The sequence below is a fragment of the Cololabis saira genome, chromosome 14 (assembly GCF_033807715.1).
Source record: "Cololabis saira isolate AMF1-May2022 chromosome 14, fColSai1.1, whole genome shotgun sequence".
Lineage (NCBI taxonomy): Eukaryota > Metazoa > Chordata > Actinopteri > Beloniformes > Belonidae > Cololabis > Cololabis saira.
The window spans coordinates 26453378-26471640 of record NC_084600.1 but is presented as its reverse complement, the minus strand read 5'-3'; the positions used below and the strand labels follow the sequence as shown (position 1 = coordinate 26471640).

Genomic DNA, 18263 nt, shown 5'->3' with positions numbered 1-18263 from the left:
CAGTGTATGCCCGGCTTTAGTATCCTCTGGTATCCGCCTAATTGTCAGAGGCAGCAAGACACAGCAAGATGATGACTCAAAACATAAGTCCAAGCTATGCCAGATCTACTTTAGGAAAAAACAACAAGATGGTAAGCTTGAAAACCTGAAGTGGCCAGCTCAGTCTCCAGACTTGGTGGCTGGCTTGGGATGAACTGGACAGAAAAGTGAAAGAAAAGAAATCTACAAGTGTCACACATTCATGGGAACTTCGGAAACAGAATTGGGACAGACCTTCTGAAGAATATTTGATTTCCATCGTAGAAAGAATGCCACAGAATAAATGTGTTTGTCTGTTATCTTTGCCAAAGGTGGCTACTGTGACTAGTCAGAAGTTTAAAATATATTTAGTTTATAAGTTGATTATATAATTTATTTTCTTTTGAAGTCAGTTTGTGTTTGTGTTCTTTGCTTTCATTTCTGAGTACAATTAGACAATGCATACAATTCAAGAAGAAACTGGAAAAATGCAGGTGTTAATGAATCATCATTAACACCTGAACAAGGTTCTGAGGAATAATATAAAGAAATCTCCCTCCAGTCAACCTGTATATCACTGTCGGATCGTCCAACAAAACAATGACCCAAAACATATGTCTAAATAAAAAATAAAAAATAAAAAAACAGTGAAGGAAACCAAAATGAATTGTCTGATGTGGAGTCCAGGTCTCAGTCCTGTTGAGAATAAGTAAAAAGATCTGAAGGTTAATGACCTTGTTTAGAGACCACCCATCATGAAGTACAGTTTTATTGGACTTAACAAAGGTGGATAATAATTTTCACCATGTTTCAGTTGGTCACTGGCTATTAGTGATCAACTATTGAAAATTATCATTGCTCTCTGGTGCTGCATATTTGGTTCATGGTATGATTATTTCATTTTTAGCGAACTACTAATACAGTTAAGCTTCTCTGACATCAAAAAGCATTTTTGTTAGATTCAACAAAAGACGGTTAAGTTGTAAGCTCTCAAGAAGAACATGCTCGCTGCTGTTCAGGTCTGAAACTAACCCTCGGCTGTTACAAACAGGACTGGGGTTCAGTATCGCAGGAGGAGTCGGAAACCAGCACATCCCTGGAGACAACAGCATTTACGTGACCAAAGTCCTTGATGGGGGCGCAGCGCAGAGGGATGGTCGACTGCAGGTTGGAGACAGGTTACTGATGGTGAGCAGCACCGGCCAGACACTACATGGAAAATGGACGTTGCGTTCATTAATTATGAGAGGATGTATCATGATTTCATTGACAAAAGACCCACTGTCTGTGATGAGTGTTTTTGGTTGAATTACTACATGAGAGTTTGATGACGATGTGAAGAGGATCTAGGGAGTTTGCGTTAATGTTTTTAAGATGATTATAGTCTTATCTGGTATAATCACTGATCTTGTTGATACGAGTAGAGTTAAATGGGACCAAACTCTGGCACTTATGAGGTACTTGTGTGAGTTGCTGTTTGACTCAAACTCTGGCTAAAAATGTCCAATGATGATGAAGACAAACAGGAAGCTCTGGAACGCCTTCCACTGTGGGTTTCTGTACATGCGCCTCAGATATAGGGGGTGATGATCGCATCAAATCAGTCTCAAACTCGAAAGAGAAGATAAATGGACGTAAGAAACGTCACCACTTTAATTGTATCGAGCCAACCTGTTAGTGAAGGAGGGAGGAGTTTCCATTTCTCCAACAAAAACTTAACTTTGTTAAGTATTTTGAAAGTATTTCAGTTTAATCTGAAGTTGAATGTTTCTGGGAATAATATTCACAATTACCATGTAAGACAAATTATCCGAAAAGAAGAATCAAACCCTTCATACAACGGCAGAGACAGACTTTTTTTCCCATTTAATAGTAAACCCAGATAGTTCCCAAACAGACAAAAGGAGATATGGATTTCTTTGCATTAGTCAAGATCATATCATCTGCGTACAACTGAATAACTTCAAAGGAGCCACATGTCACACAATCAATAGAACTGGATTTAATAACAGTTGCAAAAGACTCAAGAGCCAAGAAGAGGACAAGAGATAAGTAACATCTCTATCTGGAGCCATAATCTAGCAGGAATAGTGGGATTCTGGTGTAGTTGGTTCAAACAGACGATTCTGGACAGGAAGAGTTCATTTTTAAATGAGCCATATATTTTTCACAAGTTAAAATTAGAGCTTCAAAGAACAATTCAATATACAAATTAAGAGAGGTGCGACTCTGTTTTGCTGAGTCGAAGGCGAAACACCTGGATTCAAACCTGCAGTTCCTCTACTGACCACTAGGATCTGGATCCAGACCTGCACATTTCTGTACTGACCACTAGATCCAGACCTGCAGTTCCTCTACTGACCACTAGGGTCTGGATCCAGTCTTACGGTTCCTTTACTGACCACTAAGGTCTAAATCCAACAGTGAGTGATAACGGATGACGTCAGTCCAGATCATGGATTGTAAAATACATCAAAGCATAAGATCACAACCTCCTTTTCTTTGCACTAAGCGCAGCCATGTTGCCTGTGAAGCCGACATGAACAGGCCCAACACTTGTCAATCAAAGTTTGCTTCGGCTACCCATTCCTGTAGCTGATCCCTGCCAAAATATCTGCAGAGCTGCCGTCAGATGTTTACAACAGAATATACCGTTAAACACGTTGAGTCAATGATGAAATCCAAAATTTATGTCGCGTTTAGTCGACGCTGGGTTAATACAAACTACTGGTTGCTTCTTAAGTTTGGTAGGATCAGGATTACGGATGAGGAAGTGATAGTGGTTACCCATTGGTCGACTGTCAATCAATCATATTAGAAATAAATGTATTGCTTTATATAAATTCTCCTGATGTGGTACAAAATAATTCACCCTCTCACAGTTGTCATGGACATGAAATCAAAGGATGGAGACCAGAACAGTTTTTTTGTACGAGACTGTAAATATGTTTATTTCTGCTCTAAAGTTGAACATTTCGTAGTTAGCATTTGCGATAAGCATGAGCTAAGCCACCAGTTGTGGTGACTGAACTGTGGTGGACGTATTTCAGCTGACTTCTGGCCATTTGTAACATGGTGCTGTGCAGTAAAATGAAACAGACCCTTCAGAAAACCTGTGGGTGACATCAGCAGGCATTTCTCCAATTCTTCTTTACTGTCTCCCTGTAGGGCTGGACGATATGGACCAAAAGACATATCTCGATATTTTCTAGCTGAATGGCGATACTCGATATATATCGATATTTTTTCTGTGCCATAATTGGGGTTTCCCCCAAAGCATTATAGCATAGCATCTCTGTTAGCTTCATTTTTTTCTGAGGCAAACCCTTAAAAAAAACAGTCAGTTTTAATACAATGTCGTGCCAAATGTCACACAGGTACCTTTATTAACAGAGATCTGCACAATATCAAAATGTATAAAACAAATGAAATAAAAATAAACTGCCTGCATATATAGAATAAAAATGCTTCTTGAAGAAAATAAAACAAATATCCCTTTCCTGCATAACAATTCAATTCAAATACACTGTGCAATTAAAACAATGTAGACAGTAACAGGCAGACTTTTCCACTGAGGTTGACAGTTGTGCAAATAACAAAACATTTGTGCAAATCTCAAATAAAACATTCAAGTCAATTTGTCACAAAATAAGCTATATCAAAATCATAAAAAAATAAAACCTTTTTTTTTTTTTAAAATTGATATAAACGATATTGTCTCGTACCATATCGCGTTTGAAAATATATCGATATATATTAAAATCTCGATATATCGCCCAGCCCTATCTCCCTGGAATTCTCATTAGGGAGAGAACATGTTACAGTAATTTCATCAATGTCCTGACATGATCCAGTCTCCTGGAGGTCAGGAACACACCTGGCACACCTGGAATGATGTCTTCAGTCATAATCTAGTCTCCTGGAGGTCAGGAACGCACCTGACTCACCTGGCCCACCTACATCTGTGTCTCCACAGGTGAACAACTGCAGTCTGGAGGAGCTTTCTCATGAAGAGGCGGTGGTCATCCTGAAGAACACGTCAGACGTGGTCCACCTGAAGTGTGGGAAGCCCACCAATGTCTTCTTGTCAGACTCCTGTGGACCTCCTCATGTCACACGGTGTAAGTGTTTTATTTTATTTTTTATTTTTTTTATTTATTTCGTGCATGGTAGTGCATAGTTTGACAATATTTCAGTAGTACATTTGTACACTTCAATCTACACACCCATGACTGAAAAGGAGCAGGATGAAGACAAGTCTTATTTTACCTGCCCCTTATTAAATACCAAAACAAAAAGAACAGTCAATGTAACCAATATTTACACTAAAATATACACTTAAATAGAAACCAACCATATATATCAATAGTACTGTTTAAGTCCCAGCCTATTCATGATCATATAACTTAAATATTTTATCTTTATACATTTTTTTGAAGCTAAGTCAATTTGTACATTCCTTTAAATCATTCTGTAGAGAGTTCCACAGTTTTACTCCCACAACCGATATACACATCTGCTTGAGAGTGGTCCTTGCATACTGATGTTTGAAATTATATTTCCTTCTATAATCTATAACTTCTGGATTCGAAAAAACAAACAACTGCTGTAGATTACTTGGTAATACTTTTCTTTTTTTTCTATGCATAACTAATAATGTCTGTAACTCAACTATTTCTTTAAATTTAATAAGTCCTGAATTAATAAATAATCTGTTGGTGTGTTCTCTGTAATTTGCTTTATGAAGGATCCTCACCGCTCTTTTCTGCTGGATAAACAATGGATGTACATTGCTAGTATATGTGTTGCCCCAGACTTCCACACAGTAATTGAGATTTTATCTGGTCAGTCTGTCAAAGCAGATGTTCAGCTGGATAGAGGAGGACATCAGTTGCAAAACCAATAGCATCTGTGTTGGTGTGTCACCTAGTTTGCTATTTGGAGATGATACTTTCTCAGAATTACCGAGTAACACACATATAGCCGGGCCCCGGCTGCAATAAATCAACTGCGGCCCCTCCTGCGTTTTGGGGTCTATGCCCAATGAGGGTGCTATTTCCTATCACCGAAGAGCCGTAAATGCAAATCCTGCTGGCACTTTGAGTCATTGTGGAGGTTCCTTTGTTTCAAACCATGCGGTCAGCTGTAAGAAATCAAGGCTGGTCTCCGAGTGAGGCCTCAGACCTGGACCTTAAAGTTGAAATTAAGGCTTCCCATGTTTACATAGGACTGTGGCCCAACAAGGGTTTAGAAACCAAAACTGAGACAACTTCATCCTACTCTGGTACACACCTTAAGATGTGTTCTTAGGAAGAATGAATCAAACTAACACCCGAAACTCTTCATCATGTTGTTCCTCAGAGACGGAACACCTCTTAAGTGTTTTTAGGATGGAAAGGAAGCGTTTCAAAGTAGTAAAAATGTTACTGTGCCAAGTTTCTCTAAAATGTCTAAAATGTAATAATTATATTAACAAAATGAGATAAAACAGATGAAAAAAAACATGAAATGTCTTGGATTCACACTGTCTGTAAAGAAATAAAAGTCAAAGTAAATGTAAGATTCACCATTTCTATTCAGATTTTCTGTCTCATCTTAATTTTTGTCTGATTTGTGTTATAAATGTCCACAATATTGCTTCATAATGAAAAGTAGTGAACATACCAGAATATATACATGATGTGTTTTTTCCTTGTCCTTGTTTCTCAGCAGCGTTTCCTCCGGCACTGGAAAACCTCATCTGCTCCCCCATCAACAGTGCAACTCTGACTTCCATCTCTCCAGGAAGCTACTCCCCCATCACCAAACACATGCTGGGAGAAGACGACATGGACAGGTTTGTTAACAGGCTCTTTGATCACGAGAAGCTCATTAACCTTCCTCCTTCGGGTCACATGTAACCAAATAAATATTTGTGAAATAGTGGCTGCTGAACCCATTTGCAGCCAAGTGTGAAGAAGCAAGGATGAGGATCAGCATCTTCAATTCTGAGACCATGGTCCTCATTCAGGAAAGGATGGACTGTCCTCTCCAGGTCACGAGTTAAGCCTTTAGGAGGAGTCTAAATATGTTGGGGGTCATGTTTATGGAGCCAAATCAAGGCCAAAAGTTTTGCTAATTTGAAAATAAAATTTGAACCTGAAAATTATTTTTTATAGTTTCAGGTTTTTTTTTTCAGTTTCAGAACTTTTTATTTCAGTTTCAGATCTTTTTTTCAGTTTCAGATCTTTTTTTTTTTTCAGTTTCATTTCAGTTTTTTTCAGTTTCACATCTTTTTTTTCAGTTTCAGACTTTTGGCCCTGATCTGGCGTGGGGGGCGTGGCATCAACTGAGAGGGGCGTGGCATCATGAGTGACAGCAGAACAGAGAAGGCGGGGGACGTTCCTCAGTCATGTTGCCTTCAGGAAACGTAGGTTGCCGAAGTTATCAGTAGAAGTATGATTCAACACTGTATATACACTATATTCACGTGATTGGCAGTGGAAAAAACTGATACTAGTGACACGTTTCTGTTTAAAAGCTGTTTTAGACCGTACTTGGTAGTATGTAGAAGTGGGAAATGTCAAACTTTAAAGTGTGGCTGTTGAACTGTACAGTCTGGCATAGTTTATTGCTTTTATACTGCGATTGGTGCCAAGTACGGTCTAAAACAGCTTTTTAAACAGAAATGTGTCACTAATATCAGTTTTTTCCACTGCCAATCACGTGAATATGGTGTATATACAGTGTTGAATCATACTTCTACTGATAACTTCGGCAACCAACGTTTCCTGAAGGCAACAGGACTGAGGAACGTCCCCCGCCTTCTCTGTTCTGCTGTCACCTATGATGCCACGCCCCCCACGCCACATCGGGGCCAAAAGTCTGAAACTGAAGAAAAAATTTGAAACTGAAAAAAAAGATTTGAAATTGAAAAAAAACAGAAGTGAAACTGAAAAAAAAAGATCTGAAACTGAAAAAAAAAGTTCTGAAACTGAAAAAAAGATCTGATACTGAAAAAAAAAAATTGAAACTGTAAAAAAGAATTTTCAGGTTCAAATTTTATTTTCAAATTAGCAAAACTTTTGGCCTTGATTTGGCTCCATACATGTTCACGATTGTGGGAGGAATGGAGCAGATCTTCACGTGGATTAGTGCAGCATCTGCAGTGATGTGGAGTCTGTACTGGTCTGTTGTGGTGAAAAGAAAGTCCACACTATTACTGGTTTACTGGTGGATTTATGTTCCTACCCTTTGAGTAGAGTCACTGCTCCTCCACATCCAGAGAGACAGCTGAGGTGGTACATATGGTCAGGATGCTCCCTACCTATGCAGGATCAAAACCTAAGTCTAGGACCGACACTTCAAGAAACTAATAAAAACTCATTTGTTTTCATTAGTTCCTAGAAGTTTCGGGTGTGAGTGAATGACTTACTGAAGCTGCTGAGCTTCTCGGTGAGGGATGTTTTTGGCAGTTTGAAATTAGAATATTTAGTAAAACTTGAAGCACCTAATACTCATCTACAGGTCATATGACCTACCAAAAAGAGTCCCATGGTGTATTCTGTAGGATGGGTCTCCTCGGTCCTGACGTAGCAGATCAACTAGAAGAGTTAATGTCTCAGATAACTCATCAAAGTTTGGGAGTAATCCTGAAGTTCTGAATCCACTGCTTTTCTGTGAAATCATGGACAATGACTCCCAAAACTCCCTCAGATGTGGCCGACTACTATTCGCTTGGAGGAATTCCTTGCAGACGTCTTTGTATTTTTGGAATAAAAATAATTTTGGCGAGGGTGGTTTCAGAAATTGAAAAGAACCTGTTGGAATTAAAGAGGTTCTGGACATCCAGTCCTAGTGTTCTTGGAAAGACTCATCTGAGAGGAGAAAACATGACTTTCTTGCTTAACATTATATGATGGAAAGATTATTTTTATTATTTTATCATTTTTATTCTATTAATCAGGAAAAAATACAATTGTCTTGCCTGAGCGAGACGGCTTCAACAGATCCCACCATAGTAGTAAGTCATTTGAAGAGGAGACTAGATGTTTCTTAATTATCCCGTTGAGCACAGATGAGTCTGAATAAGAGTATGCGTCAAATATTAATGGTTCTAAAGATGTCTGAATGGTCATGTGTTCTACCGTCTACTGTGTTGCTAACATGACTGAACCGGGCTTGTCTTAAATGGACTGGACTGGACTAGAATGAACTGAGCAGAAATAACTGCTGGACTGAACTTGAATCGACTGAACTGGACTAGATGAGACTGGTCTGGACATGGCGGGACTGAACTTGACTGGATTTGATTGAACTGGACTGGGATAGAATGGACTTGACTGAACTGAACTGGACAGGACTGGACTCGACTAGAAGAGAATGGATGAATGGAGAAATAACATGACTGAGACTAAACTAAATAAAACTGCACTGGACTAAAAGGAACTGGACATTAATAAATGAGCATTAATAAACTGTGATTGAAGTTTGTTTTCAGCTGTTTTTTTCTGTGGTGCGTGCCCTTTAACCAGTAAGTTTGGATCACTGTATTCAAAGATAACAAGCTTGGTTATCTAAATGTACTTTTTCATTGTATCAGAAATCCCTTTCGAGATGACAGGGAAGGGAACGGCCTGGATTGCCACTACTTCCAGCTGAGGTGAGATGCTGCATTCATGTGCTTCGTCCTCTCCTGCAGGTGCTCGTCATCATTGCTTTTTGTTTTTAATAGATTTCATTGCAAATAATAAACAGAGACATCGAATCAGGAGCCTTCTTTTATCGTGTTGTAGGAAATGTTAAAGGATCATTGAGACTGGATTAAACCTTTAGACTTCCTGAGAAGTTATCTTCCATGCTTTTGATTATTCTTTTAACAACATACAACATACGATTCCTCTCAGTTCTAATAAGACTTTTCATCATAGGTAGAAAACGACTGGAGACTTTGTTAATCTCTGCATACAATGTACTCTGATGAACAGTGAAACCCTCCTTTGTAGAGCTTCTGTCCAGTTGAACAGAGAGTCTTCAGCCTTGTATTGATGGTTATGTTTGGTTCATTTAGAAGGACGTTTGTGGAAATCACATATCGGGCATAACGGTGTATACTGCTGCTGCTCCATGGAAGTTGGTGTTTTTCTCTTAGTGTAGGCAGATGTTATGAAGTCATGGAGCTTCTTCCATCAGTTAGCAGGAATAAAGTGATTTAATTGGCTTATAACCTCTGTGGAGAAAATTAAATAGGAAAATTTGACCTTTTAGATTTTAATGACAAACTAATTCGTAAGGTATTTATCAAGCAAAGGTTAGGTTGAAAAACATAAAATCAGCTCTGAAGCCAACTGTAAACTAGTGTAATAAATTGAAATGTGTATTCTTAGTTTCTGTAAGCCGTCCAGCTGCTGTGTTCTAGAGCAGCTGTAACCTGAAAATGGTAGTCAGGAATACTGGAAGCTACAGAAGTTCAGCTACCTCTAAATGAAGGAGCAAATAATCCTGAGTAATTACGATCTCGACCTTGTTCAAGTTCAACTGGAGGAAATTGTGGATGTTCAGCATTTTAGGTCATTGAAGAAGCTACTGAGAGTCTTTATGTGGTCTGAGGTACGGTAGTGTGTCATCGGCATAAAATGAACCTGAAAATAAAAGTGGTCCCTAAATTGACCCCTGAGGTACCCCACAAGTCACTCTGACACCAGAGGATTGTGAATTGCCAATAAACAATCTAAAAGATCTGTTTGTTGAATAACAGATAAAAAAAAACACCTGCCAAAGTTGCAAACCCAATTTAAGATGTTGCAGTAAAAACTGAACAATCAACAATGTCAAAAACTGTGTCTAGATCTGGAAGTATGGAAATCCAAGTATTTTTTTCCAGAGTCAGGTTCCATCAGCAGGTCCTTCATGACTCATCATCTCTGTACTGTGGTTGGAACTCCATCTTCAATTCAGGGGATGGTTTGTATCTGAAGGGGTTGAATGATCAGATTTTATGGAGTTACTGAATATGCATGGACTGTATGGACTTGCAGTTCCACATATTTGTTTTAGAAATCTCACTGGTATCAGATCAAGTGAAGTGGAAGTGGATCTTCAGTGAGATTATGTAGGAATGACATGACGCCTCTGAAACAAAAGCAGCTCTGACCTGAAAACTTGTGCTGTTTTAGTTTGACAATCAGACTTTAAAAGCTAATTAAAAGCATCATGATCATCATGCCCTCAGCAAAACTGTCAATTTCCATTAGTTCTGAGACTGAATGAATACCTAGTATACCTAAAGAATCATCTGACTGAAACTGTGTAAAACTTCGTTTTCACCCGCATGACGTCCATTGACACTGCAGTGCTGAATTCACACGTCCACCTAAAACTTCCTCCTGCTTTACCTGTTTTTTTTTTCATCTTTCACCGCATTGATTCTCCTGTTTGTTAATCCCAGTTTCTCCACCTCTGTTCCTGACCTCTGCTCTGGTGTCCCACCTGCTCCTCCAGGCCTCCAGAGCCCGTTTACAGCACTGTGAACAAACCCTGTGACAAAGCGCCCTCGCCCCGACTCTCCTCCCCCAGGGAGAGCAGCAGAAGCCTCCTCCACTGTGCCCCCATCCCTAGCTCTAACCTCAGTCTGTTCCCCGAGCTGGACCTGAGCAGGTACGCTCGCAAACATCACCTCCTCCTCCATCACCTCCTACTCGCCTCCATCACCTCCTCCTCCATCACCTCCTACTCGCCTCCATCACCTCCTCCATCACCTCCTCCTCCCTTCTCTCACCTCCATCACCTCCTCCTCCCTTCTCTCGTCTCCATCACCTCCTCCATCACCTCCTCCTCCCTTCTCTCGCCTCCATCACCTCCTCCTCCCTTCTCTCGCCTCCATCACCTCCTACTCGCCTCCATCACCTCCTCCTCCCTTCTCTCACCTCCATCACCTCCTACTCGCCTCTATCACCTCCTCCTCCCTTCTCTCGCCTCCATCACCTCCTACTCGCCTCCATCACCTCCTCCTCCATCACCTCCTACTCGCCTCCATCACCTCCTCCTCCATCACCTCCTACTCGCCTCCATCACCTCCTCCATCACCTCCTCCTCCCTTCTCTCGCCTCCATCACCTCCTCCTCCCTTCTCTCGCCTCCATCACCTCCTACTCGCCTCTATCACCTCCTCCTCCCTTCTCTCACCTCCTCCTCCCTTCTCTCACCTCCATCACCTCCTCCTCCCTTCTCTCACCCCCATCACCTCCTCCTCCCTTCTCTCACTTCCTCCTCCCTTCTCTCGCCTCCTCCTCCCTTCTCTCACCTCCATCACCTCCTCCTCCCTTCTCTCACCTCCTCCTCCCTTCTCTCACCTCCATCACCTCCTCCTCCCTTCTCACCTCCTCCCTTCTCTCACCACCTCCTTCCTTTTCTCACCTCCATCACCTCCTCCTCCCTTCTCTCACCTCCATCACCTCCTCCTCCCTTCTCTCACCTCCTCCTCCCTTCTCTCACCTCCATCACCTCCTTCTCTCACCTCCATCACCTCCTCCTCCCTTCTCTCACCTCCTCCTCCCTTCTCTCGCCTCCATCACCTCCTCCTCCCTTCTCTCACCTCCTCCTCCCTTCTCTCACCTCCTCCTCCCTTCTCTCACCTCCATCACCTCCTTCTCTCACCTCCATCACCTCCTCCTCCCTTCTCTCACCTCCATCACCTCCTCCTCCCTTCTCTTGCCTCCATCACCTCCTCCTCCCTTCTCTCACCTCTAGGGCTGTTCGATTAATCGATTTTAAATCGTAATCGCGATTATGTAATTAGAACGATGTTAAAACGTGAAAATCATAAAATCGATTTTTCACTTTTTTTTTTTTTTACCTTGTCTGCACACATATTAATGATTGATACCATATTAATGATTGATGGAAATACCTCTCAATACCTGCAACAAGTGCCCCATCGGAGAGGCTCTTTAGTGTAGGAGGGGGCGTTGTAACATGCCACCGGGCATCCCTCAAGCCAGATGCGGTAGACCGGCTCGTGTTTCTTGCAAAAAACTTGCAAATGTGAATATCAAATGTAATGACTGACATTACACACCTCTACCTCCTTCATGGGTTGCATTATTATTTAGCATGCAAAGACCCAGTTTAGTTTAATTAGAAAATGTCTTGTTTTATTTAATTGGAAATATAACTTACTGTATGTTTGCAAGTGTTGATTTGCTGATTTTTTTTTTTCAGAGATAAAACTTTATATTTTATTATATTTTTTAAAACTTTTTTTCAACTTATTTTACAGAGTTTTGCACTTTATTCATTCATTTTTGGTTTAATAAGAGCAAAGTTTGCACTTAAAGCCCAATGGGGCAAACGTTCAATAAAAAAACACCATATTTGAAATCATTTCTTTGCCTTTTGTCAATTCACAAAATAATCGTAATCGAAAATCGGATTTTGAGAGAAAAAAATCGAGATTTTATTTTTGGGCAAAATCGAACAGCCCTACTCACCTCCATCACCTCCTCCTTTCTCTCACCTCCTCCTCCCTTCTCTCACCTCCATCACCTCCTCCTCCCTTCTCTCTCCTTCATCACCCCCTCCTCCCTTCTATCACCTCTTCCTCTGCTCTCTCACCTCCATCACCTCTTCCTCCCTTCGCTTATCTCATCACCTCTTCTCTTTTCTCGCATCCATCACCTCCCCCTCCGTTCTTTTGCCTCCATGACCTCCTCCCCTCTTTCACCTTCTTCTCCCTTATCTTTCCTCCCTTTTCTCATCACCTCCTCCTCCCTTCTCTCACCTCCATCACCTATCTCCTCCCTTCTCTCCCCTCCTTCACCTCTTCCTTCTTTCGCTTGCCTCCATCCCCCCATCCTCGATGTTCCCAGGTATCACTGTTTTCTGCAGGTGTAGCACCAATATGACATTTTACTAAGTAAAACCTTCCTAAAGTGTTTATCTGGAGGGAAACAGGGTTTGGGTTTGTGCTAGTACATCCACACACCCCGTGCATATGTATGTGCATGTGTGTAAAAAGATTGGATTTCCGTCAGAAGTGAATTTGGGACAAATGATGGTAAGTAGAGCAGCATCCCCTCTGGAGCTCCGGCAGTCGGAGGTGCTCTGCTTGAGAGAAGCTTACAGAGGATTTGCAGCGTGTCCAGCTTCTTGTCTGTGCTGGATATCCAGATCTTCATCCGCCTCTGTTAGAACTGAATATCCAGATCTTCCTTCACGTCTCCGTCAGAGCTGAAGATGCTCCGAGCTTCTGACGACCCCGAGCTGATGTACTATCTGAACTGCCTGTACAGGGAACCCAGGAAGGTCGTCCTCAACAAAGGCTCCACAGGCCTGGGCTTCAACATCGTGGGAGGGGAAGATGGCGAGGGCATCTTCGTGTCCTTCATCTTAGCAGGAGGACCCGCTGACCTCAATGGAGAGCTGAGACGAGGCGACCACATCTTATCGGTGAGTACGCCGGAGACACTGATTTACACATGTTCTCGGTCAGATTTGGCAGCTGAGTTTCACCAACATCCCCACAAATCCAGATCTGGGACCTCTGTTAAACCTGCCTTTCCCAGCGGGCTCAGTCGGTGCATATTTGTGCTGGCTGGTGTCGACTTGAGAGTCAAACACTACAGACAGACGGATGGGACTGTCTGCTCACTTTCCTGTCATAGTTCTAGCCTTGTAATGCTATAAACTGATTTTCTGCATTTTTGGAGATAAACATCTCTCAAAAAAGTGTAATTTTGGGTATATCACTTAAAATTCTACAAAACTATTTTAATATTTTTTTTTTTTTCACAGGTTTCAGTACTTTTGCACTTTGATGCAAAACTTATATAACCTAAGAACAACGTGTTTTGTTTTGCTTTTGTCATTAATGTGGATTAAGATCTGTAATTTACATCATCACCACCCAAAATCAGAAAAAAGAGGTACGATATGGACAATGCATAGATAAAATAAAAACAGATTCCTGCTTTCCCTTTGACGTTTGTTTCACTACAGCCAGTATCAACCCAAGATATAGTTTTTTTTCCCTCATCAACTTTATTTGTTAATAAACATCTGTTTTACATTTTGGAGCTTCAACACATTCCAGAAAAAAGTTTAAAGGAGAATTTTACTTCCTGTAAATATGTGAAATAAAAACATAATAACAAGACAAAATTGCAAAAATGCATTTATCACCATCCAGCCTGCATTATTACGCAAGAACCTCCAGAAGACAAAGATCCACAATCACCTGGATTACGGACTACCTGACTAACAGACCACAGTTTGTGAGACTGAATGGTTGTGTGTCTGATCAAGTGGTCAGCAGGGGACTGTACTCTCACCACTCCTCTTCCCACTGTAAACCTCAGACTTCCTGTACAAGTCGGACTCCTGTCATCTGCAGAAATACTCAGATTATTCTGCAGTTCTGGGGTGTATCAGTGATGGAACAGAGACTGTGTACAGATGGCTGGTGGACCGTTCTGTGGCATGATGGAACAATCATCCAGGATTATGGGCCAGGATTAAGTGGAATAGTTTTTCCATCATGGGAGACGAATTGGAGGTGGTGGAGGAGTATAAATAACCTTGGTGGTTACCTGGACAGCAGACTGGACTGGAGATACAACACTGGTGCTCTTTAAGGACAGAGCAGACTTTTCCTTGTTAAGGAAGATTAGGTGCATCACTGTTTGCAGCAAAATGTTGAATATTTTCCATAACAGTTCTGGAGAGTTCAATCACATCTTCAGTAATCTGCTGGGGGAAAGCGCAAGAGCCAGTGACTTAAAGAAACTGAGCAAACTGATTTAAGAAAGTTGGATCTGTTCTGGAGACTGTTCTGGATTCTCTGGAGATGATTGTGCAAAGAAATCATAAAACATATGGTAACAGTTAATTTCCCTTCAGGTATTTGGTGTAATAACTGTGTGCTCTCACAGTGTCCACAAAGGTCCTTGAATGTCCAGAATGTCTCTGGTCACTGACTGTTATATCCAGTCAGTGCTGAATAAATAATAAAAAAACTGGTTTCAAACTGGTTGTTCCAGTGGAACGCAGTCAGCAGTGCTGGTCTCGGTTTGGACACCACTGCTGGTTTTGGGGTTCGTGCTCAGCTGCAGGATGGAGATGGTCAGGTTGCTAAGCAGTACCAGGATTTGGTGAGAACTCATAACCCCAAACTGAGTGACAACGTTCTGAATACAGCCTGTCCAGCTGTCTCTGCCTCTCCAGCCTCTATGGCGAAAAACCAGGTGGTCATTTTTTCCTGCCGCGTCTTTAACCTGCTTGTCACTTGGCTGGCAGTTGTGACAGCAGGACACTTGAACGGCTGGCAGACCCAATGGGCTGGCGGGTCGTCTCTGCATTGAGTCTGTAGACATCCTCGCACCCAGATGTTGGCCCATTAGGACACTGTTACTACCTTTCAAGGTGGAACAGCAGTGGAAAAGTGTTACACCTTTCTGCCTCCATGCTACTCTCACAGCACGCTGAGGTGGAATAAAGGTGTGGCGGCGGCTGAGTAACTGGCATCATGAATGAAACTAGTAAGGAAGAAATGAAACCTGTAATTTACACTCTTATGTTACTGCTGTGTGGCAGTGCTCAAACAAACTTTATCTCTGTAGTACTTATACCACAAAGTGGTTCACAAGATTATACAAATATACGATATATATAAAATATCAATATACAAGATCTTCAGCTTGGTCATTGCAAAGACACAGAAGACAAACGCCTTTTTGTGTGTGTGTGTGTGTGTGTGTGTGTGCGTGTGCGTGTGTGCGCTGTATATTAATGGTTAAAGGAGCCGTGTGTGAGAAATGGCCAAAACTGGTACTGCAGTCACTTTCAAAATACTGTTGAGCGGCGTGTACCCCCGCACGGAAAGTGACTCTGAAAGCGAGGAAATTGGGACTGGCACAGCTGATTTAGTGGAGCTCTTTAATGCAGAAACAGAGGAGGAGGACTTCTTTTTTTTTTTTTTTTTTTCTACCTTGTTTGCACACATATTAATGATTGATACCATGACGGTAGAAACCAAAGGTATATATATGTGCATTATTACTATATTTAATATATATACATATATATACGCACACATATGCGTACACATACATAAATATACACATACAAACCCAGTGATTTTTTTTTTTTTTTTTTTTTTGGGGGGGGGGGGGGGGGGTGACGACATCCACTGCCAATCCAGGAAGCAGGAACACACGGAGACACATGTCAAGCACTGGAAATCTGCAACAAAAAAAACCACAAACAAAGCACGAAACCGGCACGGAGCCATCCAAAACAATAACAGCAATCGACCTAAATCTTGAGATCTGATCGCAGTCTGAGCTAAGCTACCGCTACCTAAACCCAAAAACTAGAGAGCCAGCATGCAGGTGAACAAGCCAGTGTGTATGTCTATGTGTGTGTGTATGTATATGATCATGCGCGTGTGTGTGTGTGTGTGTGTGTGTGTATATGCATGTGACTAAGTGACTATATGTGTGTGAGGATGAGGACTTCGATGGGTTTGATTAATGTAAAAACTGAAATAAAGTAGCCTACAATCAAACAAAGTTTTGCTCCCGCTCTATTTTTAAATACGCACACTCGTGTGCTTGTGTGTGTTCTGCAGCGCGTGTGTGTGTGTGTGTGTGTGTGTGTGTGTGTGTGTGTGTAGACGGCGCCTTTAGGTTCGGTGCGCCGTGTGTGTTTTAAATACAGAAATGACACAAAACTGAGGGTGCGCCTTTCCACACGGCGCCGGTATGGTCGCGAAAATACGGTATTTATATATGAAATGTCAGAAAGGTAATTTTTTGACGACACCCCAGGGTGCCGCGACACCCCAGGGTGCCGCGACACCCCGGTTGAGAAAGGCTGATGTAGGTCAAGAGACATTCATATTGATTTTCACACTTTTTTCAACATGACCCCAGCGCAACTCACTCGTACAAATGCGAGTGGATACATATTTCTCTTCGCACCAGATTATTTTTATTCGCAAATGCGATGAAAATGCGATCTTACATACAGCTCCTTTAATACCACATTTGGCCAAACTTGAAAGCCACATGTGTAAGCCTTATAATTTTTTTTTTGGTGCATGTGTGTGAGACTGTTTCTTTCACCAGCCCTCTTGACAGTATACCATATTTATTAACCTCTAAAAAAACCTGATTCTGTTAGAGGACCAAAACCACTGACTGGGACATGAAAGAACGGGAAATAGAAGACAAGCCTGTGATTAGTGCAGCTTGGTGACTGCGTGAGGTGTTGTAGTGTATGTGAGTGAGCGTGTGACGTGTTGTGTTAGAATAAAAGGACAGACATTTTAATGTAGGACAGACAGATATTTACAAACAGAAGAGAACAGACAGAGAAGGGGAGGAGCAGTCCCTGTTCAGTCGTATCACTCATTAAACACCCTCCTAATCAAACTCCAAGGAAGAGGCCGGTGTGTTGAGTTGGATGGTTTACTAGGAATAAAGTGTGAAACTGTTGACAAAACCAGAAATAAACATAAAATGTTGCCTGAATATACAATATAGTATTTCTCTGGTTAATAATTCTTCCAAATAAAATATCATATAAAAATGGAAGTTAGAACTGGTCTTAACTGAGCAATTGAACACATTTTTTCGACGAGAAGGGCAGGACGTTTGCTGCTGGATACACGATGGACTCCTGACAGAAGTGGAGGGTCGTATGTCTGTCCATACAGTCAAGGATGTTGAGGATTTCTGCTTTTTGGAGCTCGCGGTTACCTGGCATATCGACAAATTTGGAAAACGTTGACAGCTATTCTGACCCTTTCTAGGCTGCCTGGCTTGTCTGAAAGGATAAGCTGTGCCACCAGCACCCGGACTGAAACATTGTGTGAGCAAAATCGCAAACTGGATGATCCGGTTCTTGAACAGAATCACAGGCTAGCTGCGGTTTTGGAACTCATTGGCAGGATGGAAAGGACCTTGGAGAAGTTGGAGGCTCGGATTGGCGGGAATTGACCACAAATTCGGCTCTTTGGAGTCGCCCTTGAGATGAATCAGAGAGACTTAAGGCTAACGGAAAATGACTGGAATCGGCCTGACCCAAATACAATTGTTGATACTTCAATCTGACCTTAGAGCAGCTTGGTAGGCTGTTCAATCCTTGTTCAGTTCAAACTTCCTCAAACGTTATGGTAATAAAACTGAACTTCTCCTCGTGGGGACCAAAGCTTCCCTCTCCAAAGCTGGCAGTTTTATCCTCACCATCGACAGCTCCACAGTTTCCCCG

The 18263-nt window shown here is 41.7% G+C and overlaps 1 protein-coding gene across 20 annotated transcripts in view; it reads left to right on the top strand.

The window, feature by feature from the left end:
• dlg2 (discs, large homolog 2 (Drosophila)) overlaps positions 1-18263 on the top strand; it is a 94869-nt gene that overhangs the window by 39579 nt on the left and 37027 nt on the right. For 16 of the 20 annotated variants that reach the window (XM_061740257.1, XM_061740256.1, XM_061740267.1 and 13 more), the window contains exons 8-13: positions 1070-1206; positions 3995-4139; positions 5728-5854; positions 8600-8659; positions 10498-10653; positions 13286-13442. In XM_061740257.1, coding sequence (XP_061596241.1) covers positions 1070-1206; positions 3995-4139; positions 5728-5854; positions 8600-8659; positions 10498-10653; positions 13286-13442 — 782 coding nt within the window. The remainder of the gene's footprint in view (positions 1-1069; positions 1207-3994; positions 4140-5727; positions 5855-8599; positions 8660-10497; positions 10654-13285; positions 13443-18263) is intronic. The other 4 variants (XM_061740270.1, XM_061740251.1, XM_061740262.1 and 1 more) reach the window with 3 other exon arrangements.